At 41.0% G+C, this 25,155-nt stretch overlaps 1 protein-coding gene across 1 annotated transcript in view; it reads left to right on the top strand.

Annotated features, from left to right (window-relative positions):
- The first annotated feature begins 15,537 nt into the window (after positions 1–15,537).
- The window catches only part of LOC124606387 (UDP-glucosyltransferase 2-like), a 66,080-nt gene continuing 56,462 nt past the window's right edge, over positions 15,538–25,155 (top strand). The window contains exon 1 of the mRNA XM_047138368.1: positions 15,538–15,723. Coding sequence (XP_046994324.1) covers positions 15,538–15,723 — 186 coding nt within the window. The remainder of the gene's footprint in view (positions 15,724–25,155) is intronic.

Here is a 25,155-nt window from a genome sequence, read left to right on the forward strand (position 1 = left end):
GGAGAGAGATATCTCTACATATGGAAAGTGGGAGGCTTTGGTGCAGCTGCATTTGACTGTGATCTATTAATTTTCTATGTTAATCATAAAAAATGTAGGCACTATAATGCATTAAAACGGAAGGAAGAAATGGTCGTCATATGTTGTTCTGGAGGAAAAATCTCACATCCGGTAATAGAGGAACCGGAGAAATCCCTGAAAACTCTACTTCTGCACTAATGTAGTGAATCAAGGTATTTTTAAACATAATTAGAAAATTGAATGCATGCTTTCATATTCGGCATACAGCAAAATAATAGAAACACCTTCATGATGTACCTTAATATCGGCACTGCATACATTTTTTACACACTGACATCTTGTAAAATTAGTAGATCATTTACTCACCATCGATAATAACAAAACTACTGTTACGTGAACAAACCAGCTGCTTACATCCGGCATTCCACAAAAATTTAGCTTCCCTAATAAAATATTGTGTTTGACACAATAGAATGACTTTGATAATTCACGTAAGATCTCAGTTGGTCATTTATCATTCAAAGTTGTTGTTATGCGCTGACTAAGTGTATACATAGCTGACTCAGTATAACGGCCCCATTTGAAAAGAAAACTGTTATTGACTAAGTACCCACTACCACATAATGGGGAACAACCCTGGAGTACATTAACCTCTCAAAAATTTTAAAATATGATGAAAGGAGTGACACTGGGCGGTAGTTACAGACATCTGGATAATCTTCCATTCCATAGAAAGGCTTCACAATGGCATATTTCAATCTTGTGGTAAAACACTTGAGTTAATAATGCATCAAATAATTGACTACGAATGTTACATATTATAAGTCCACAACTCCTCAGTGTCTTTAGGAGATATTGCCCACCCAAATTAGAGTTATGATGCTCTTCCATGTTTCAGATGGGTACAGGAGATTAACTTTTAATTTACTAAATACCCTCTGTTTTGCTTCTTCAGTGTAACATACTGTTTTTCTTTCTCTTATGAACAACTTGCACCCATTTTCACTTCTGTTTAGAAAAGTAATTATTAAAAATATCTGCTACACTTGAATTGTTTGCAATACTTCTTTTATGGCTTTTTTCTCTGTTTCTCTTTTAACAATGTTCGAGCTCGCTTTCAGTTTCTTGTCTAATCTGTGAATTTTGCACAAGATTTTCATACTCTTGGACTTTTTACAGCTTTTCTTAGTATGTTACAGTACTATTTATAATCTTCAATCCACAAGAACTTGGCTAGGAAATCACTTAGGTATACTATTTGTGGCCTAAAGATAGTAAAAGTAATTTTAAGGCCACTTATAAACCAGTATGGACCTGCAGAGCTACTCGCATGTGGCCTACGTTTCTCCAATTGCATATTTAAACGCTCTCTCTCTCTCTCTCTCTCTCTCTCTCTCTCTATATATATATATATATATATATATATATATATATATATATATATATATATATATGTGTGTGTGTGTGTGTGTGTGTGTGTGTAGATATTTACATATACAGTAAGGTATGTGGTAAGATATATCACAGCATCAAATGCAGCAACACAAAATCTCTCCGATAACGTCCTCACAGTGGACTTGGGGTGTTATCCCACCTATCCCTGAAGCCAAAACACTGTGTAAATATCAAATTGCCGTCCGGTGTGATCCTGCGGTTCTAGGCGCTTCAGTCTGGAACCGCGTGACCGCTACGGTCGCAGGTTCGAATCCTGCCTCGGGCATGGATGTGTGTGATGTCCATAGGTTAGTTAGGTTTAAGTAGTTCTAAGTTCTAGGGGACTGATGACCACAGATGTTAAGTCCCATAGTGATCAGAGCCATTTGAACCAAATATCAAATTATTGCACCTGTGGTCTCCCAGGCCCATCACACACATTGTCTGCAAACAGCTGGAGTTAAGCTTCGTATGTGTGTGAATCACTACGTAATAAAGGAGAAGCAATACTTTAAGACAACACATACACACACACAGCCAACAAACACACAAACAAACCAACCAGCAAACACAAAAACAAAACAAACAAAAAACACACAAACAAAGAAATAAACAAACACACAAAAAAACAAGTAACACACAAACAAACAAAGAAGAAAAAAAAACTGTAGGCCAAAGAAAGAGAACACTCAAGTAAACATCACATGCAGTTCCGATATGAACTCCCACAGTACATTGAAATCTACAAAATTTCTAAAGTGTGCCGGGCTATTAATGACGAAACGTAGCTGGTGGAGCCCTTCACTATTTAAATCACTACTGTCATTTTGTTGACTCGTTACTTTAACGAAGCATAGTCAACAAGTTTTCGTCTCGGCCACTATTGTAATAGGCATTTTTCTCTGATGATTTGTTAAGATCAAATAGATCCTTTCCTTCATTTATTTTTGAAGAATTTTGTCACTCAGCAAAATTATACAGAGAAGTGCTTTTTCGTCGGTAAACTTTACGTATCTGGTTTATGTATTTTATCAGTCCATACGTGTTTCAGAGTGAACTATTTCTTTCCATCTGTTTTGAAGCTCCACGCACCGAATCGGTGCTCTCCATAATAGCATGATGCAATCGCTTCTGACGGAGGTTGCATGGAAAAAAAAAAAGCTGTAACTACAATACAGTGCATCCAATTGTACTGGAAATCTAAAGATCAAATTTACACCTTGGTTCTTCGTAATCTTCTTTCGTCGTAAAGCTACACTTGGTTTCCCAAGAAATAACCAATAATAGGTAGTAAATTTCTATAATGGCAATGACACAATGTTTCAGGGAATTCTTCAAGAGGGTTACTGTTGACATAAAAGGCTGCTGTCGGCGTGATTAATCGAAAGCTACGTAAGTACCCGGGACGCCGTGACGCAAAGCGCTGCCTAGATAAGTGATACTAAGAGGGAGTCATCTCTGTCCACAAGTACTCACTGCCTGTAAAAGACAGTAGAGATGCGCACAACCAACATCACAAGCAGGCCGTGGGCACAGGAAACCGAGTGAACGTGTAGCACGAGTTCATCACTCCCTCGTAAGCAGGTGAGACAACTAGTTAAGCTGTTACGGGTAGTTGGTGTGGTTAGTCCCATCTGAGTTTTCACAATAAAGTGTGGTGCAAATTCTGCGTAACCCTTCTAATTTTTTCTGTATTTTAGATTTGTTTCGTTATAAAGAGAAATATACATAATTTAAATGCATAGGAAACGGTTTTAACTAAATTTCTGTAGCGTTTGATGACTCATTAATGGCTGGTACATGGGGGGTAGATGATACGCCTGAAGTGATATTCCTGCTCAGTCATAGTCGATTCAGAGCGGAAAGCGAGTTTCGGCGTCTTTTTCGGTTGAAGCAGTTTTGAGTTCAATGACAGCGAAAGAAGACACTCTGAACTGAAGGTCTTACGATGCTAATAAAGTAGTTGCGTTGGGGAGCGGATTATTGAAACGATGAAGTGATTCCTTAACTGAGAACTTATAGGATTTTATTCAGTGTTTGCTGTCAAACGTAGCTCCTGCGAAATTTATGTTGAACTACAGAAGGTTTGATGCTGCTGGTAGAAAAATTAGGATCTGCGCAGTGTTTAGAACGCTGTTTATTATAAAGGCTCAGAACGATAAAGGCGATAAACCTATATCTCGGTTAGCAGCGAGACTGCTGATACCATTTAACTATCAGAACTTATCTGGCGTGACGGATAGCGTTCGTGCTCTGTCGTTCCACGTGTACCTCCGTCCGCCGTGGCATCAATGAAATGCCACAAATATGCGTGACGATGCAGTCTCACGCGAGACTTTTGCTGTCGGCCTCAAGGAAGACAGGAACATTGCAAACGTGTTTCTTAAATAATTATTAGGAACTTAAGAACAAATTTTCCTCTGTGACCCTGGTTATGTCTCATTACGAAAATGCTTGAGTAGAACATAGTACATATTGATGGAATGAAAGATAATATTCTGTCATAGTGTCAGCGTAAGGCCCATGCGAAATCAATGGCCGGTAAAGTGAATGCGAAACAATCCCCGATATATAGAGCGTCATGTGCAAAGGCAACTTCATAAAACACTGTTGTGTGAACTGTTTCGAAATCAGGAGTGCTTTGAATCTTCATCGGATTGGCCTGACACAAGAAATGGAAACAGACTAAAGGCGTGCTTGTTAGATGTGCAACCAGTTCTCTCAGTCAACGCGATGATATGGAAACAAGAACGTCCTTAGAAATGCGATCTACTTTTGCCTATTGTCTGTTGTTAGTGTTTACAGGCCCAGCAGTTGAGACAGATGGCAAGATATTTCTGCTGCTTCCATCACACAAGTTTGACAGTGGAACAAGTTGTCACTTTGTGTAGATGCTCAAATGGACACAAATTATTCTCACACCATCCGGAAGGAGGCGAAAGAAGCTGCTATTAACGACAATATAAAAAAAATGCTATGCAAATGGAATATGTACACTACTGGCCATTAAAATTGCGACACCAGGAAGATGGCGTGCCGCCAACGCGAAATTTAACTGACAGAAAGAAGATGCTGTGATATGCAAATGATTAGCTTTTCAGAGCATTCACTCAAGGTTGGCGCCGGTGGCGACATCTACAACGTGCTGACATGAGGAAAGTTTCCAACCGATTTCTCATACACAAACAGCAGTTGACCGGCGTTGCCTGGTGAAACGTTGTTGTGATGCCTCGTGTAACGAGGAGAAATGCGTATCATCACGTTTCCGACTTTGATAAAGGTCGGATTGTAGCCTATCGCGATTGCGGTTTATCGCATCGCAACATTGCTGCTCGCGTAAGTCGAGATCCAATGACTGTTAGCAGAATATGGAAACGGTGGGTTCAGGAAGGTAATACGGAACGCCGTGCTGGATCCCAACGGCCTCGTATCGGTAGCAGTCGAGATGACAGGCATCTTATCAGCATGGCTGTAACGGATGGTGTATCCACGTCTCGATCCCTGAATCACCAGATGGGGACATTTGCAAGACAACAACCATCTGCACGAACAGTTCGACAACGTTTGCAGCAGCATGGACTATCAGCTCGGAGACCATGGCTGCGGCTACCCTTGACGCTGCATCACAGACAGGAGCGCCTGCGATGGTGTACTCAGCGACGAACCAGGGTGCACGAATGGCAAAACGTCATTTTCTCGGATGAATCCAGGTTCTGTGTACAGCATCATGATGGTCGCATCCCTGTTTGGCGAAATCGCGGTGAACGCAAATTGGAAGCGTGTATTCGTCATCGCCATACTGGCGTATCACCTGGCGTGATGGTATGGGGTGCCATTGGTTACACGTCTCGGTCACCTCTTGTTCGCATTGACGGCACTTTGAACAGTGGACGTTACATTTCAGATGTGTTACAACCCGTGACTCTACCCTTCATTCGATCCCTGCGAAACCCTACGTTTCAGCAGGGTAATGCACGACCGCATGTTGCAGGTCCTGTACGGGCCTTTCTGGATACAGAAAATGTTCGACTGCTGCCCTTGCCAGCACATTCTCCAGATCTCTCACCAACTGAAAACGTCTGGTCAACGATGGCCGAGCAACTGGCTCGTCACAATACGCCAGTCACTACTCTTAATGAACTGTGGTATCGTGTTGAAGCTGCATGTGCAGCTGTACCTGTACACGCCATCCAAGCTCTGTTTGACTCAATGCCCATGCGTATCAAGGCCGTTATTACGGACAGAGGTGGTTGTTCTGGGTACTGATTTCTCAGGATCTATGCACCCAAATTGCGTGAAAATGTAATCACATGTCAGTTCTAGTATAATATATTTGTCCAATTAATACCCGTTTTCATCAGCATTTCTTCTTGGTATAGCAATTTTAATGGCCAGTAGAGTAATTAGGTTGCTGTCTTGAGAACTTCGTCCTTTTGTGAAATTATGCGAGCTGATGAATGTGATTCATGAACTATCAGCATTGAGTTCTGCTATAGGACTATTTATTATTACTATAATTTTGTGAATGAGAGCGTACCGTGACAAAAGTGGCTAGCTGTTTGTGTAAGGAATACCTATGTAAACGCTGAACAAGTAATAGAATCGTCTGCTGAACACAAATTAAAATCTCTCGCGAAACTGGTCATTTTTATAAACGATAAATATTTTCAGTATCCTTAATGGTGGCTTGTAATTAACAGTAAAATAAGATTGACATGAAATTTGGTTACGTTTTGTATCCGGATCTAACAACAATCACTCACTCACTCAGTGATACATCGTATTCAGCGTAACAAATATGGTCAATCACGAGCTGCACTGTGTCCAGAATTGAATTAAGTATCCAGTTTTGGTTCCAAAATCTCTTATCAGTGATATGACACCTTCACGTACTTTAAGGAAACCGCATAAATGTTAAGAATCACGTACTTATCTCAAAACTACATTCAAATAGTTACTGACTTCACATAACTCACACTTGTACCATGACCTTTCTATATGCCAGACGTCGTCTTTCAGAATATCTTGAGAGCCTACAGAAAAAATGCTTAAATTCAAAATTAAGTGCCTGAATTTAAGTCCTCCTGTTTAAATGTCAGTACCAGTTATAAGTACCATTTCGTAATAGAAAGTAAAGTTTTATTAACTGACTTGCACAATAAGTCTCAAATCAATATTCCTCACAAACAAAATCCTTTCTTCCTGAATATAGTTCTCCTAGAAAACTAATTAAATTGTGTTCTCTTAATATTCTTGACAGGGGAGAGGTTTCCACGAACAGTTAAGACATAGAATGTTAATGTACCTTAAACTGCTCATTTCACTGTTCCTTTGTGTTGAGGTTTAGGTCGTACCCCTTAACTGAAAGTCTTACTAACCTGGTTACACAATTAACAGTTTTAAACTAATTAGGTGTAATCAAGCTCTGCCTAAGTCTATCGGCATATACCTCTATTGATTGGCTTTGTATTTGCTACATTTCTTGAAAATTCCAGTGGAGCTCTATGTCTGAGCAGGCATGGAAATTGGTTGTCATACTGAGGAAGGCTGTGACATTTAGCACTCAAAACTATGGTACCAAGGGTCTCTGCAAGGTTTGTAGATTGTATGATCTTTCCTTTCAGTTAGTAAATAACACCAAGAGCTACGCCCAAAAAAAGAGCTACGGTGTCTTTAGCCACTGACGTCACTCATTACAATATTTCATTTCTATGACGTGTATTTGGAATGGTCATTAGCGCTGTATATCACTTAAGCTGCAAATTTTCATAATACGTAGGCATAACTACGGAAAACACAAAATACGATATATTAGATTCAATAACACTTAGATCAACTCGGCTGCTACTTGGTTACAATGAAAGGGGTGCTGTGCTACTATGAGTCCAAGAAGTAGCAATGTCTCTGGAGAAGGTTCCACACAGAGGATCTTTGCTCTTGACGAAAATACGAGTTTTGCACCAAAGCAAAATAGCAGTTCAAAGAAACAAAAAAAATGTATTATTTTCAAAATAAGTATTTTTTTCTATAACAGTACAAAACATAGGCTGGTCTCTCATTGTCACTACTGATCAAAGTGGCAGGTTTCGGTACACCTGGTGTTGACTAGAGTTCAATCTTTATAGCAAAGTAAAGTATCACTTTAAAGAAACCAAAATTATTCCCTAACTGTACAAAACACGTGTAGATCACTTATTGCCCTAAGGTACACTTGGTGATGACTGACTTATGTAGTTCCACACTAGAAACTACTTAACACTTTGATGAAATAACATTCGGAACAGTATTTTTTGCAACTGAAAAATGGTTCAAACGGCTTTGAGCACTATGTGACTAAACGTCTGAGGTCATCAGTTCCCTAGAACTTAGAACTACTTAAACCTAACTAACCTAAGGACGCCACACACATCCATGACAGAGGCAGGATTCGAACCTGCGACTGTAGCGGCAGCGTGGTTCCAGACAGAAGCGCCTAGAACCGCTCGGCCACACCGGCTGGCTTTACAACTGAATATAATACACATTCATATAGGTAAGAAACGACGGTTGTTACGTTTTTATCTAGCAATTTTCAACTATTTCTGAAAGTCACTCACACATCATAGTGACCACATGCTACAGTATTAATCTTATCTTGCAGTACAGTTATAATCTTCCACTGATAACGCTTGAAATGCCTGGGATAGAAGGACAGAGCAGGTTAGGTCGTGGAAAGGGGCCAAAATGAGTTTGTTGCCAGTTGCACTCAACATACAAACTTTATTTGTCCACACACCATATTACACAACAATGCAAAACACTCAAAACCTTAATCGGTCTCCCTTAACTAAGTTTAGATCAGCTGAAGGCCACACTCAAAATGCAAGACGCAAGGCCTAAGCAAAAACTTAAAATACAAGGTCCTTCTGGAGGTCTGACCATAAATATTTTCAAAATCTTCAATCTAAACAGGTTGAAGGCCTTAGCACTTTAATTTTAATGGAACTCGGCTGGAGGCCGCCTATTAAGCAATAAGAAGCGTTTCAATCCAATGGCAGAAGGCCTTATCTTAAAACAATGGAAGCAAATTCGGCTGAAGGCCCCACAAAAAACATCACAATCGTATCCCTTAAGGGCGATACAAGAACACTAATTTGAAAGATATTAAAACTCGGCTGAAGGCCACACATCAACACAATAATTTAATGGCTTAAGGCCTCCAAAGATTTGATGTAAAATTCGGTTGAAGGTCCCTGTAGGAACACTAATCTCATGCCTTAAGTGCAAGACAAGAACATTAATTCAGGATATATAAAACTCGGCTGAAGGCCACACATCAACCAAATAACTAAAACCCAAACACGGAAGTTACTCCGTATCAGACGCAAAACGGCGCTCAGAAGTTCCAAGGGTCGGCGTGGAATGGTAACACTAGCGTCCGTTTAGGCGAGACAGGCAGCCACACCAACAATTTCTTAATCGGAAGGCAACTCAACTGAGAGACAGGTGACTGACCAATCAACCAAATCAGTTCCTCTCCATGCAGTCAGAAAAACGACCGCAAGGTTTCAATACAACGACACACAGAATCAAACGAAGAAATGTAAACAGTTAAGGATCGATAGTAAGTTAGCGAGGTCTCAACTTTCATGTCCAGTATCGGTGGGTGACGAACTTCGTAGCACTTGCATGCAGCACCTCACACTCCAACCGCGCGTGCACGCCTCCAGCGGCTCCAGCCCGACTCTGCGCGACGAGGGCTTGCTCGATGCTCCACGCCAACTGACCGACTGGACTGCGGTCCATCTGTGACTGCTGCTCCGTCGCGACTACACTGCTGGTGCGTCTCCAACTCACTGACTTCCTTCGGACGGACGACGTCCCAGAGACACTGGCTCGGATCCAACCACGCAGAGGGAACATAACCGACATCTCTGCACTGGAAGGAACCGACCCAAATACACGTCGTCGATGAGACAACCGACCGAACGACCAACCAACGGTCGTCCCCACTTCAGTCTTCTTCAGTCTGACAGTACATGTGTGTCACCAGCAGTCGGCGAGTATTGGCTGTCCGCACCTCACTTGTGCTCCATCACCTATGCTCCTTCGTCGCCGACCGTTGCTCCGTCCCCGACTGCACTCCTGCTGCGTCCTGTAATGGTACTTGAATTACGCAACCATTACGGCACCTCAGCTCAACCTCTCGATACCAGCAATATTCTACTGCGTTTCTGTAAAGTAGTTGACATATTTCTGAGACAACATTCAGATTTGATTTCATTAATGTAGAGATACTTTGATGCATCGATATGTTTATGTTGCAATGATATTATTCTTATGTGTATTCTTTTTTTTTGCCACTGTGATCTTTGTCGTACTTGTAACTCTGATTTTTGGGCACGCAAGCAGTTATTAGTTAGAGTCGGACCTTGAGAGGGTCAAGTCTGGGACGTCATGTTGGAAAGACGCATATTGTAGTCAGCTTATAAAATGTGAGCTTTAACAGTGACTGTGAGGAAGATGTTTTCAAGTATGTTTTGTATTGTGAAGTAATGTTTTGTGTGTTACGTGATATTGCAACAAAAGCAATAAAAAGGAAATGTAACTTAAATTCGGAGTGCTGATTTTTTTTACATCACTATTGTGCTAAGTTTGAAAGGTTTAATCTTCAAGAATGGTTTGTGAAGTGCATCTACAAAACTTTTGAATATAGCAGAATAAAACCTAGGCCTTTTTGCATCCGAGCTTGGAATCATCACCACCTAGATTTTCGACGATTGAGCCATGATTTTACAACGAGACCAGCGTGGGAAACAAAAAAAGATGAGTGCCTAGTTTATTCATTATTACTTGAAATGACTTTATTAACTGTGCTCTAATGACAACTGTCACATAATAACTTTGTTGTTGCCCGAAAATGCAGTATTTAGCAGCGTGAGCAACACCACAATCATTATTAAATTTTGAACTTCGTTGTGGTAGGGTTGTTAGAGTCCGACCACTCTCCTGGTCCGTCTCTAACTCCAACTACTTCCTTCGGATGGACGACATACCGGAGACACTGGTTCGGACCCAACCATGCAGAGGGAACACAACCGACATCTCTGCAGAGGAAGGAACCGACCCAACTACACGTCGTCGATGAGACGACCGACCAGACGACCAAACAACGGTCGTCCCCACTGATACTGGCTGTGCGGACTTCAGTGGGGCTCCATGCCCGGCTGCACTGGTTCAAATGGCTCTGAGCACTATGGGACTTAACATCTGAGGTCATCAGTCCCCTAGAACTTAGAACTACTTAAACCTAACTAACCTAAGGACATCACACACATCCATGCCCGAGGCAGGATTCGAACTGTAGCAGCCGCGCGGGTCCGGACTGAAGCGCCTAGAGCCGCTCGGCCACCGCGGCCGGCTGACTGCACTGGTGCTGCGTCCCAACCGCGCTGCTGGTCCATTTCCAACTGAGCTCCCAACTGAACTCCCGACACACGACGACCCGGAAATACTATCGGCCACTCCAGAGATGGTACGACAGTGCACTTATCGATACGCGCTACTGCTGCCACTCACGGGCAAGTAAGGCAGGAAGTTAGTGACCCCAAGTAAATGGAATAAGGAAACGAGGTGACAGTACCTAACAGAAGATGACAAACAATAAATGGCATGAACATTAGCCGTGCACGGCTCAACACTAATGTATTGTGTTGCACATTGGAAAGTTCATAAGACTTCTATCAAATAAAATACTGAATAGTGATTTTTAAATCTGAATTTAATAACCATTCATATTAATTGAAAAGTGGGATTGCTATGCCTATGCTGTCAATTACCCACTTGCAACTACTTTGTAGTGTCACACTAACATTATAGTGACCTCATGCTAGGTTATTAATTTCATCTTGCAAATAAAAAACGTTTATCACTTATACTGATAACTCTAACTTATTCTGTCGCACAGTGGATGTTGACATTCAATACAATTAGACTGTCTTCCACAGGTCAAACACACCATCCATTCTGTAGATATAAATCATAGCTTCCTGTCTAATAGGAGCATGTTCTTTACTCAAAGATAACGTAAAAATTCAAAGTCACGTTATAAAATCGGTAAGATGGTTACCCAGGTCATTGTTCGATCCTGAGTTTGTGATCTGACTTAGAAGTTTGTTAAATATCTTTATGAGTTGGCTAGTCCGAGACATTTGCTGTTCATAACCACATTCTTGTTTCGTCGCGGTCTGGTGTTAGGTAATCATATTTTCATTTTGTTAAAAATTCGAGCAAAATCTGGTATTACATGATGTAATAGTCGACTACATGGAGTTGCTACAGTACACCCTGCATCTCATCCTGGAAAATTTTCCACATAGGTAACCATTAAATACACCACACATTTCTTTCTTTCACATTACAGACCAACCTATCTGTAATTAGTCTTGGCAGTCCACTAGTCTATAACACACAACCTGTGACAGCAACCTGATGCAAGTACAGCTGACAGCTGTGTAATACGAGGAATAACACACATGCTAGTTTGAACACATCAGCAAGCCTCGGTTTGTATGAGATTTACTTGACTGTGCAATACATACCCATCGTGTCACTGTTCCAGTGACATTCATGCAACGAGGTGCGGTGGGAGTGTTAGAGAGCGCTGCGTGCATGTGTTGCAAGGGAGCCTGTGCTAAAATGTGTACAAATATTTATCCAGAAAGACAGCTGAGTCGAGACTTATTGATATGTTCTAACTAGCATGTGCCTTAGCTCTCTGATCGGCCTATTTCACAAAAATGGAATGGCTTAGAAGTGGTGAGAGGAGGGAAATCGCAGAGGAAGTATAAGGTAAAGGGAAGTAAGGAAGGGGTGACATGTGAACAATGAATTTTAAACATATGATTACTCAACTGCCCTATGAGTATGCCTAGTACCCACGTCTTTTTTCTCATACGTTGAAATAAGTAACGGTTCATACCGTCGAAAATAATATATATTGACTGGTGTCAAGGCTTGACACGTGTACGCAAGAGTGGCTGTAAAACTGACGTTAAAATTCAGTGTGGATGTCTATCGAGCTTTTCCCCTAGGGACTGTGTAGCTTGAGGAGTCGCTCTGTTCTGTAATAGGAGGATCAAAGATTTGTGTTCACTGTGTTGTGGTAAAAACATTGTCATGTGTGATTTGGAAGATTATATGAATCTTTTAGCGAGTTGTTAGGCTCAGCATGAAACTGAGCAGCCCAGAATTGTGAAGTGCCATTGGTTTCACAAAGTAGTTTAAATCCCTGATGAGATGCATCAACCTAATCACAAGGCTGTTCATAAAAAAAAAAAAAAATCACTTTCGCCTATATCAATCACTGCCTTTTTTCTTTATATTTGCTTCTATTCTCAATTAAATTCAATGGCTCCTGTATTATCCAATGATTTCTAGGAGGGCATGTCTTACCTATTGGATTCCCTGCTGTCATAATTATTTCGTCTCTGAAAGCCGTCCATTTGTCTCTTATTGTACTCCCTTCCCGTATGTAAGCCAGTCGTTGCCTAACTCAAACTCTCTGGTTCATTTCATTTATCCAGGTTCCAAACCCTTAATTTCCTGTCTTTATATGGTTTCTTCCATTTAATCTGTGGTTCGTGACAAATTATGATCAGGGTCCACATATGCCCCTGTGTCCAAGGAATAGAAAAGCACCTGAAATCACTCAATAGTGGAAAGTCCACTGGACCTGACGGAATACCAATTCGATTCTACACAGAGTACGCGAAAGAACTTGCCCCCCTTCTAACAGCCGTGTACCGCAAGTCTCTAGAGGAACGGAGCGTTCCAAATGATTGGACAAGAGCACAGGTAGTCCCAGTCTTCAAGAAAGGTCGTCGAGCAGTTGCGCAAAACTATAGACCTATATCTCTGACGTCGATCTGTTGTAGAATTTTAGAACATGTTTTTTGCTCGAGTATCATGGCGTTTCTGGAAACCCAGAATCTACTATGTAGGAATCAACATGGATTCCGGAAACAGCGATCGTGTGAGACCCAACTCGCTTTATTTGTTCATGAGACCCAGAAAATATTAGATACAGGCTCCCAGGTAGATGCTATTTTTCTTGACTTCCGGAAGGCGTTCGATACAGTTCCGCACTGTCGCCTCACAAACAAAGTAAGAGCCTACGGAATATCAGACCAGCTGTGTGGCTGGATTGAAGAGTTTTTAGCAAACAGAACACAGCATGTTGTTATCAATGGAGAGACGTCTACAGACGTTAAAGTAACCTCTGGCGTGCCACAGGGGAGTGTTATGGGACCATTGCTTTTCACAATATATATAAATGACCTAGTAGATACTGTCGGAAGTTCCATGCGGCTTATCGCGGATGATGCTGGAGTATACAGAGAAGTTGCAGCATTAGAAAATTGTAGCGAAATGCAGGAAGATCTGCAGCGGATAGGCACTTCGTGCAGGGAGTGGCAACTATCCCTTAACATAGACAAATGTAATGTATTGCGAATACATAGAAAGAGGGATCCTTTATTGTATGACTATATGATAGCGGAACAAACACTGGTAGCAGTTACTTCTGTAAAATATCTGGGAGTATGCGTGCGGAACGATTTGAAGTGGAATGATCATATAAAATTAATTGTTGGTAAGGCGGGTACCAGGTTGAGATTCATTGGGAGAGTGCTTTGAAAATGTAGTCCATCAACAAAGGAGGTGGCTTACAAAACTCTCGTTCGACCTATACTTGAGTATTGCTCATCAGTGTGGGATCCGTACCAGATCGGTTTGACGGAGGAGACAGAGAAGATCCGAAGAAGAGCGGCGCGTTTCGTCACAGGGTTATTTGGTAACCGTGATAGCGTTCCCGGAGATGTTTAGCAAACTCAAGTGGCAGACTCTGCAAGAGAGGCGCTCTGCATCGCGGTGTAGCTGGCTCGCCAGGTTTCGAGTGGGTGCGTTTCTGGATGAGGTATCGAATATATTGCTTCCCCCTCCCGAGGAGATCACGAATGTAAAATTAGAGAGATTCGAGCGCGCACGGAGGCTTTCAGACAGTCGTTCTTCCCGCGAACCATACGCGACTGGAACAGGAAAGGGAGGTAATGACAGTGGCACGTAAAATGCCCTTCGCCACACACCTTTGGGTGGCTTGCGGAGTATAAATGTAGATGTAGATGTAGGACGCCTTACATTTTAAGATCTGGTATCGAAATATCAGTCTTTAGTCTGAAACCATCTAGTGTCTCCATATCTGTTCCACGAGTGCAGCCGTCTTACACGATCCCCAACCCAAGTGTTAGCGAATATAAAATTATGCTCTGAGGAAGATTCTGATAGATTTCTATTTCATCCTTTCACCCAATCTATGCGCTCCTCCAGTTTTTCCTTCCATTCCTTTGCCTACTATCGAATCCCAGTCCTCTGGTCCCTCTTAGTTTTACGACCGTTGTTCTTACGCTGTGTTACGTGGCTGCGAGTTGCACACTGCTTGTTGCAGAGATATGAGAAAGTTCTCGTTGATACGCCAGCGAAAGAGAAAATCTTGTTCAGCGTCGTGATGGGCATGTTCATACGTGATAACTCCTATCTGTTATCTAATCAGGTTTCTACATTATAACACCCACTTTTAAATTTCAGTTGTTGAAATCTGAAATATTCTGGCAGCTGAACCTTTGACCTTTGTTTCCATTAGTAAGTAACATGATTAACAATTTAATAAAGGCCAATGCACGAAGATTTGTCACTGCTCTTTTAGTAACCACAATCTTACTGACCATGCACACTCGGCATCGACAGTCGATCCTTTACCTCCTCATGACCCACGTGAGTGGATGATTTTCTCTGTTAAGGAACCTCTTACAACAGTGACAAATCTTATTACATTGATTCTGTTCAAAGGTACATACCATGATTAATGTCATTGGACAGGGTGACATGAGCACTACTACTGGTTCAATACCACCTATAGCGCTCCCAAGCAACCTGCGTGCCTTTATAAGTAAGTTACTTAGATTTTGTCACATGAGCGTATTATTTGTTCGTCACTGATGACGTGTATAGTGGTTTCTTCTCCACCACCACTGGTAGGTGGCGATCATGAGGACAGCGGTGTTGCTGGCAGCCGCCTGCCTGCTGACTTTGGATGTAAGGTGTCTGGGGGCCAGGATCCTGGCAGTGGTGCCGACCCCATCCATCAGCCACCAGTTGCCATTGAGGACTATACTGCTGGAATTGGCCAGGCGAGGCCACCAGGTCACCTTCATCACCACCCACCCCATTCAGGTAAGCCAGCTAGCACTCTACGCCTTCATTTTTATGAATATTAAAGAAAGCCTGTGAGTGGAGAAAAAGCATCAAATATCCTGTGAGAGGCAATAACTAATTTAATTATTATAAAGCATCCTGAAACATATTAAGAGATTTTCACGGTGACTAATGCTGTGCGACATGAAATGTGGCTGATGAGTGAATGGTAGCTATTCGTTTGCATTGTATTACGTCAATTATATAGGTGCTGTTAGTGTTTACTGTAACTGAGAATGACCAAACGATCTCCAGGCAATTTTGAGCAGTGTGAAGCTTGATAGTAGTTCAAACGAAGTTGTATAATTTAAATTATGCTTTACCATTTGTAAAAAGTAGAACTCTCAGAACCAGTGATGTGACACAAGATAAGTGGACGTATAGAACACCAGAGCCGTAACAAGTGATTTAAATGGCAGAGAGACGGCGTGCATGTAGGCCCAACAGCGCACTCTTGTGTCAGTGTTACAGAACGTTCAGTCAGTGTGGAGCCATCACAGGAAGTGAAAACATGTATCGAAGTGCCACTGTGCCTCGCCAACATCACAGGGTGGAATATCAGGGAGTACCAGCAAGTGAGTGCATTCGATCAGGGTAAAATGATTCATCTCTGGGAGGCGGGTCTGTCGTTCGTGACATCGCGGCTCGTATGGGGCATAGTGAGGTGTGTGTGGAAACATGGGGAGAAGAGGGCAGTACGCAGTGCCGACAGGATGTCGGACGCCTCAAAGTGGCCACAGCTCTAGGTGAGCGCCATCTTGTCCTCTTGGACATAACTGGCAGAAGAGCTTCATCCTCAGATCTGGCATGATATAGCATTTCTACGGGGCGGACATGAGCGTGTCGACTGTTGGACGCTGTCATTTGAGGGATGGACTGGTGGCATGCACGCCATTCTGTCGGCTTTCAATGAGAATAACCCGTCAGAAGCGCAGACTGCAATGGACAAGCGAACGACACTAGCGTGGCGAGTAGCAAAATGTAGTGGTTTTGGACGTGTTCCACTTCATCTTTTCCTCGAGTGCTGGTTGCATAAACGTTCGGCGCCGCTGTAGTGAACGCCATCGGGTAGATTGCATTATTGTGTGCGGCATAGCGGACAAATGCCAAGTGCCTATAACATGCGACCTTCTCTCCTATGTCTTGAGGGCAATCTGAACAGCTACCGCTACATCAAGGATGTCTTACAGCCGAGGCCATGCAACTCCTGCAGACTATTCCACATCCTATATTTCAGCAGGACAACGCCCAGACACATTTGGCGAGGAATGTGCAAGCCTTGTTCGAAGAATGACGGATGCCACTTCCCATTCACGTGATATGTAGACTATCGAACATGTCTTGGAGATGGTCGGTCGGTAAGTTGTTTGTTCAGGTCCTCCTCCAACCAGAGTCGATGCTTTGTGAACGCACCTACAATCCGCGTGGTAGAGTATTCAACAGTCCATATTCAGGTGCTTATTGATTTCATGCCATGCCGTCTAGCGGCTCTGCTGCCAGCATTTGGTGGCGCTATTCCATACTGAATTTCCACTGTCACAGTGATTGTGCAGGTCTGTAAATCGTATCATTGTTTTATGTCATGTCCCTAATTGATGGAATAAATTTCATTGTGATCACATTTCTCGGTCTTGGTGTTTCACTTACTCCAAAGAGTTCTGTATATAGCAAAAAATATAATTTCATTTGGTAACAGTTATCTTTGATCGCCAAAAATCGTTTATACTGTAGTAATGTGCCGTAAACAATGTGCACATTCAGGACAGTGGACGTAGCACTCATGTTCATACAGTAGTAACTATGTTGAATGATTTTGCAAGTACTGGCAATAACAATATCAACATTCATACGCCTTCACTTTCTTGGATAAATGGACAGTGTGACCCTTTGCCAGAGACTGTTTAACGACAGAGGTGCTCAGCGCATCACCAAACAGTGGGCAATATTTCTTCGTTATACCTCATATCTAACTGCAGTGTGTAATAGAGTGAAGTTCCATGTTTCTGTTCATGACTGATCTGCGCAGTGATACACGATTTACATTGCGAAGTTATGTGGCAGGTGAAAATCAATGTGCCACTTTTTTTGTGGTCATCAGTCTTCTGACTGGTTTCATACGGCCCGCCACGAATTCCTCTCCTGTGCTAACCTCTTCATCTCAGAGTAGCACTTGCAGCCGATGTTCTCAATTATTTACTGGATGTATTCCAATCTCTGTCTTCCTCGACAGTTTTTGCCCTCTACAGCTCCCTCTAGTACCATGGAAGTCATTTCCTCATGTCTTAACAGATGTCATATCACCCTGTCCCTTCTCCTTATCAGTGTTTTCCACATATTCCTTTCCTCTCCGATTCTGCGTAGAACCTCCTCGTTCCTTACCTTATCAGTCCACCTAATTTTCAACATTCGTCTGTAGCACCACATCTCAAATGCTTCGATTCTCTTCTGTTCTGGTTTTCCCACGGTCCATGTTTCACTACCATATGAAGCTGTACTCCAGACGTACCTTCTCAGAAATTTCTTCCTCAAATTAAGGCCGATATTTGATATTAGTAGACTTCTCCTAGGCAGGAATCCCTTTTTTGCCATAGCTAGTTGCTTTTGATGTCCTCCTTGACCCGTCCGTCATTGGTTATTTTACTGCCTAGGTAGCAGAATTCCTTATCTTAATCTACTTTGTGACCATCAGTCCTGATGTTAAGTTTCTTACTGTTCTCATTTCTACTACTTCTCATTATCTTCGTCTTTTTCCGATTTACTCTCAAACCATACTGTGTACTCATTAGACTGTCCATTCCGTTCAGAAGATCATGTAATTCTTCTTCACTTTCACGCAGGATGGCAATGTCATCTGCGAATCGTATCATTGATATCCTTTCACCTTGAATTTTAATTACAATTCTGAACCTTTCTTTTATTTCCATCATTGCTTCCTCGATGTACAGATTGAAGAGTAGGGGCGAAAGGCTACATTCTTGTCTTACACCTTTTTAATACGAACACTTCGTTCTTGGTCGTTCACTCTTATTATTCCCTCTGGGTGTTGTACATATCTATATGACTCGTCTCTCCCTGCAGCTTACCCCTACTTTTTTCAGAGTTTCGAACACCTTGCACCACTTTATATTGTCGAACGTTTTTTCCAGGCCGACAAATCCTACGAACGTGTCTTGATCTTTCTTTAGTCTTGTTTCCATTATTAACCGCAACGTCAGAATTGCCTCTCTCGTACCTTTACCTTTCCTAAAGCCAAACTGATCGTCATCTAGCGCATCCTCAATTTTCTTTTCCATTCTTCTGTATATTATTCTTGTAAGCAGCTGTTAAGCTGATGGTGCGATAATTCTCGCACTTGTCAGGTCTTGCCGTCTTCGGAATTGTGTGGATGATGATTTACCGAAACTCGCCAGACTCATATGTTCTACACACCAACGTGAATAGTCGCTTCGTTTCCACTTCCCCCAATGACTTAGAAATTCTGATGCAATGTTATCTATCCCTTCTGCCTCATTTGGTCTTAACTCCTCCAAAGCTCTTTTAAATTCTGTTTCTAATACTGGATACTCTATCTATTCTAAATCAACTTCCGTTCCTTCTTCTATCACATCAGACGAATCTTCCCCCTCATAGAGGCTTTCAATGTATTCTTTCCACCTATCCTCTCTCTCCTCTGCATTTAACAGTAAAATTCCCACTGCAATCTTAAAGTTACATCCTTGCTTTTAATGTCACCGAAGGTTGTTTTGACTTTCCTGTATGCTGAGTCTGTCCTTCCGACAATCATTTCTTTTTGGATGTCTTCACATTTTTCCTGCAGCCATCTCGTCTTAGCTTCCTTGCACTAACTATTTATTTCAATCGTCAGCGGCTTGTATTTATGTATTCCTGAGTTTCCCGGAACATTTTTATACTTCCTCCTTTCATCAATCAACTGAAGTATTTCTTCTGTTACCCATGATTTCTTCGCAGTTGCCTTCTTTGTACCTATATTTTCCTTTCTAACTTCTTTGATGGCCCTTTTTAGAGATGCCCAGTTCTCTTCAACTGTACTGCTTACTGAGCTATTCCTTAATGCTGTATCTAGAGCCTTAGACAGCTTCAAGCGAATCTCGTCACTTAGTACTTTCGTATCCCACTTCTTTTAATATTGATTCTTGCTGACAACTCTCCAGCTTACTCTTGATCACTACTATAATGTCATCTGAGTCTGTATCTGCCCTGGGTACGCCTTACAATCCAGTACCTCATTTCGGAATCTCTGTCTGACCATGGTGTAATCTAACTGAAATCTTCCCGTATCTCCCGGCCTTTTCCAAATATACCTCCTCCTCTTGTGATTCTTGAACAGGTTATCGCTATTACTAGCTGAAACTTGTTACAGGACTGAAATAGTCTTTCTCCTCTCTCACTCCTTGTTGCAAGCCCATATTCTTCTGTAACATTTTGTTCTATTCCTTCCCCTACAACTGCATTCCAGTCCCCATGACTATTTGATTTTCATCCCTCTTTACATACTGTATAACCCCTTCAATATCCTCATTTATTTTTTTATTATTATTATTTATTTTATGGCCTTCATTGGCCCACTGTAGTCAAAAATACAAAGTTCTAAACAAGTTGTTACAAATGGATACAATTTGGTTCGACAATAACTTAATATATTTAGGTAATATAATTATTGGAAGCTATTCTTATATGAAAGGTGTTTTGCTCTTCTGTCTGCCCAATATTTCTTAATTCTTTCAGATATTTTCTTTCTTTCTTCATCTGAGACAACTCTTCCCGTACTCCTTTTATTGATTTTCATTTGTAGTCTGGTTTGCGGGTCTTGCAGTATTCTGGTTTTCTCTGTCTTGTTTTTTAGCTCATCTACTGTAATTTGAAGTTCTTTTATATCTTCCTTAATTTCTGTGATCCATTTAATGTCACTCTTGCTATTCCACAATTTTTGTATTATTTTTTTACTAATTCTGTTTTCTGGAGTTCTCATCAGATGTCCAAAGAATGAGATGCGTTTCTTCCTGATCGTGCTCATGACTGGTTCTATTTTCTTATATACTGTTTCATTTGATGCTATTCTCCAATGTCCATTTATTTTATACTGTTTATTTATGCATGTCCTAATTATTCTTCTTTCTACTTTTAGTATTCTGTCAATTTCTGCTGTATTAGTTGTTTTGAAGATAGTTTCAGCTGCATACGTTATTTCTGGTTGTGTAACTGTTTTATAGCGTTTTAATTTTGCATCTATAGATAGATGTAGTTTTGGTAACGTAATTTGCATAGTTCAGTTTTTTTATTCTATTTTGCCATGATGGCTTCTCATTTAGATTGTATGTTATTATTTCACCTAAATACTTAAATTTATCAACAATTTTGATTTCCTGTTCTCCTATTGTAATTTTGTTTGCAAGTGGTGGATCAGTTAGCATAATCTCCGTTTTTTCAAATGATATTCTAAGGCCTACTTTCTCTGCTATTTCTTGTAGTGATTTCACTTGTTGCCTGGCTTCTTGAACGGTGTTGGCTAGGAGAGCAAGATCATCAGCGAATCCCAAGCAGTTTAAGCTAATATCATCTTTTGCACTTCCAATTCTTATCCTCTTTGGCTTGTCCTTGTACCATTCTCTCATTATGTATTCCAGTGCACAGTTGAAAAGTAATGGTGATAGGCGGTCACCTTGTCTTAAGCCTGTTTTTATGAGGAATGGTTCTGAAATTTCTCCTCTAAACTTCACTTTTGATTTGGTGTTGGTTAGAGTGAGTTGTATTATTTTAATTAGTTTTGGATGGAGTCCGAGATTTCTTAAAATTTTTAATACTGAAGGTCTGTGGAGACAGTCATATGCCTTCTTAAAATCTACAAATGTTATTGCCAGAGGTTTGTTCCGTTTCTTGTAGAATACCATAATCAATTTTAAAATAATTATCTGCTCTGGACAGCTTCTCCATGGTCTGAAACCTCCCTGATATTCCCCTAACTCCTGTTCTAATTGCTCCTTGATTCTTTCATATAGGATCTTGGATAGAATTTTATATGTGCAATCTAGGAGAGAGATTCCTCTATAGTTGTCTGGGTTGCTTTTATATCCCTTTTTGTGTAGTGGGTGGATGATGGCTGTGGTCCAATGTTTGGGAAATTGTTCTGTTACCCAAATTTTTGTTAGAGCCATGTGTAAGGAGGTCTTGACTGTGTCACTTGCATATTTCCACATTTCAACAAAAACCTGATCTTCTCCACATGCCTTATAATTTTTTTGTTCTTTAAGAATTTCTTCTACTTCTTGTAAAGTTGGAGGGTCTAGTTTGTTAGGTTTGGTTTTTATTGAGGTATTTATGTTGATTTGTAAGGTTTCTTTGGGTTCCTCGCAATTCAGAAGTTTGTAAAATGCTTTTGCCATGATTTCTGCATTTTCCTTGTTACTGTGTGTCATTCTTCCATCTTCATCTTTCAGTATTAGTGTAGGGGCCTCATATTGTTGTAGTTGTTTCCCAAAGATTTTGCAATAGTTCCTGGAGTTGGTTTTATGATAATTACCTTCTATAGACTTTATAATATCTTTATGAAATCCTCTCTTGATTCTTCTAATATTTTGAGTGAATTTTTTTCTTTCATTTTTTAGGTTGATGGCATTTTCTTCAGTTTTATGCTTTTGAAACTTTAACCATGCTTGGTGTCTATCTTCATGGAATTTGTCACATTCTGATGTCCACCATGCATGTTTCCTTCGTGGGTTCAAGGGAGCTAGATTCTCTGGTTCTTTTTTAAGATTAGGCACTAGTTGTTCTAGATCATCTGTTAATTTGATGGTTTGTGCTATTTGTTGGTACTTATTATTTTTAATTAGCTGATGTGGGTCAAACCTCCTTTTTATTTTATTAGTTTTTCCGGTCCTCTTCTTTAATGGTGTGAATTTGATTTAAATTTTAACCATATAATGGTCTGAGCCTGTGTCTACTCCTCTCAGTACTTTAACATTGTGGATCTCCTTATGAAAATTTTTGTCCATACAGACATGGTCTAGCTGCCACTCGCCCTTCCTCCAGTCTGGATGTTTCCATGTTTTAAGTTTACTTGGCTTCCTCTTAAAGTATGTTGATTTAGATATAAGGATGTGTTCTCTGCAGAGTTCTACAAGTATTTGACCGTTTTTGTTTGTAAATTTATGTGGACTCAATATTCCAGTTGTATCTTTATATTTCCTTTCTTTTCCCAACTGAGCATTGAAATCTCCCAATAAGATTTTTACATTCTTTTTATTTACTCTGTTCACAGTTTGTTCTAGAAGGTCCCAAAATTTATCTACCTCTTCCTTTGTTTTTGTTAGACAATTTTTTTCATTTGTTGGGGCATGACCATTTATTATTGTATAGGTTTTATTCATTGTTTTAAAGCTTAGAGTCGCAATTCTTGGTGATACTGCTTGGAAATCCGTTACTGAATCTATTATTTTTATGTTTACTAAAAACCCTGTTCCAAACTGGGGACATTGTTTCATTGCCCTCGGTCCTGGTTTCCCATTATAAATTCTGTATCCTTGTGATTCGAATGGGTCCTCTGTGGTGTTTCTCATTTCTTGGATCCCTGTTATTAAAATTTTTTTTATTTAGTTCATCTGTGAGCTCCTTGAGTTTTCCGGTCTGAAGTAGTGAGTTTATGTTGTGTGTTGCTATATAATTTATTTGCTCATGTTTAATCTTCTTTTTGTGTTTTAGTGTGCATTTGGATGGTTGCAAACGCTCCGATTCGTTGCTGTCTTCTAGTTGACTACCCACCGAATCCAATGTAGCCTTTTCCAGCCTTATTGAGCAGGATGGTGGAATTTTTTTCCTAAAAGACCTTTCCATTTTTGACTGTCGAAGGTTGTCAACCTTAGTTGGAGCAAGCTCCGATTTACAACTCCGGTTGTTAACCGCAGAGGGTGTGTTTGGTCCGCGAGAGCTATTTTATTTCACTCAAGTCCGCCAGTAAACCGGTGAGGACTTCCCTATCCGCCACCTGGGACGCGCCACGTAGGAGTATCACCTCTCCTCCTTCTATGACAGCATAGTCTTTTTTTACTTTATCTCTTCATCTTCAGCTTGGATGTATACCTGAACTTTCGTTGTCGGTGCTGGTTTGATGTCGATTCTGATAAGAACAACCCTACCACTGAACTGTTCACAATAACACACTCTCTGCCCTACGTTCTTGTTCGTAACGAATCCCACTCCTGTCATACCATTTTCTGCTGCGGTTGATATTACCCTATATTCATCTGACCAGAAATCCCTGTCTTCTTTCCACCACTTCACTGTCCCTTTGCGTTTTCCTCTTCAGATTTTCTAGTTTCCCTACCACGTTCAAGCTTGTGACATTCCACGTCCCGACTCGTAGAATGTTTTCCTTTCGTTGATTATTCAATATTTTTCTCATGGTAACCTCCCCTTGGCAGTCCCCTCCCAGATATACGAATGGTGGACTAATCCGGAATCTTTTGTCAATGGAGATATCATCACGACACTTCTTCAGTTACAGGCCACATGTCCTGTGGATACACGTTCCGTGTCTTTAATGTAGGGTTTCCATTGCCTTCTGCATCCTCATGCCGTTGTTCTTTGCTGATTCTTCCGCCTTTAGGGGCAGTTTTCCACCACTAGGACAAGAGAGTGCCCTGAACCTCTGTCCGCTCCTCCAAACTCTTTGACAAACCGTTTTGCAGAATGAGGGTGACTTCTTATGCCGGAAGTATTCCAATGTACCATCATAAAATTTGCGAATCGCAAACAAAATTAAAACACAGTCTTATTAAAAAAATTTCGAATTAACTACCTTCACATTTGAACATATTTCTTTTTTTAAAAAAAGCTACTACTTTGCTTACTAGCGGCAAGATACTTCTGAGAATAATTAAGTCACGTGGGAAGTACAAAGAAAGGAAGCTGGGTCCGTTAATCTGAAAGGTACATTTGAGTTTGTTGCTGATGGGCCATCATTCGCAGCGTTGATGTAAGCAACTCTTATTTTCTACCAAATACGTTATACTAGCCAGACTACTCGCCCAGTTAAAACGTTGGGGAAACACCACTTTATGGATTTCCTAGCTAGTACCTGCTGCTCTCCCATTTCAGACATGTTAGAGCGAGATTCCTTACCGAGAGACAGGAGCATGTACATCAAAGTTACATTAGCGATTGGAGATCAAATTTCGTTTGGTAAATACGATTGTAATAATTGTCATCGACTTTGGAACTATTTCTCGTCAACAGGAACGTCGCAAGTGGAGCCTAACGTCGAGGCCTATATGCACAACAGGTTCGAAGGAAACTTGTCAACAGGAAATCTAGGTGAAATACTCGTTTACCACGAAAAATGAGTTACTCTTTCATAATACGCTGAAACAATGATCAAATTAGCAAGAGAGGCGATAC

Source organism: Schistocerca americana, chromosome 3 (assembly GCF_021461395.2).
Source record: "Schistocerca americana isolate TAMUIC-IGC-003095 chromosome 3, iqSchAmer2.1, whole genome shotgun sequence".
NCBI classification, from domain to species: domain Eukaryota; kingdom Metazoa; phylum Arthropoda; class Insecta; order Orthoptera; family Acrididae; genus Schistocerca; species Schistocerca americana.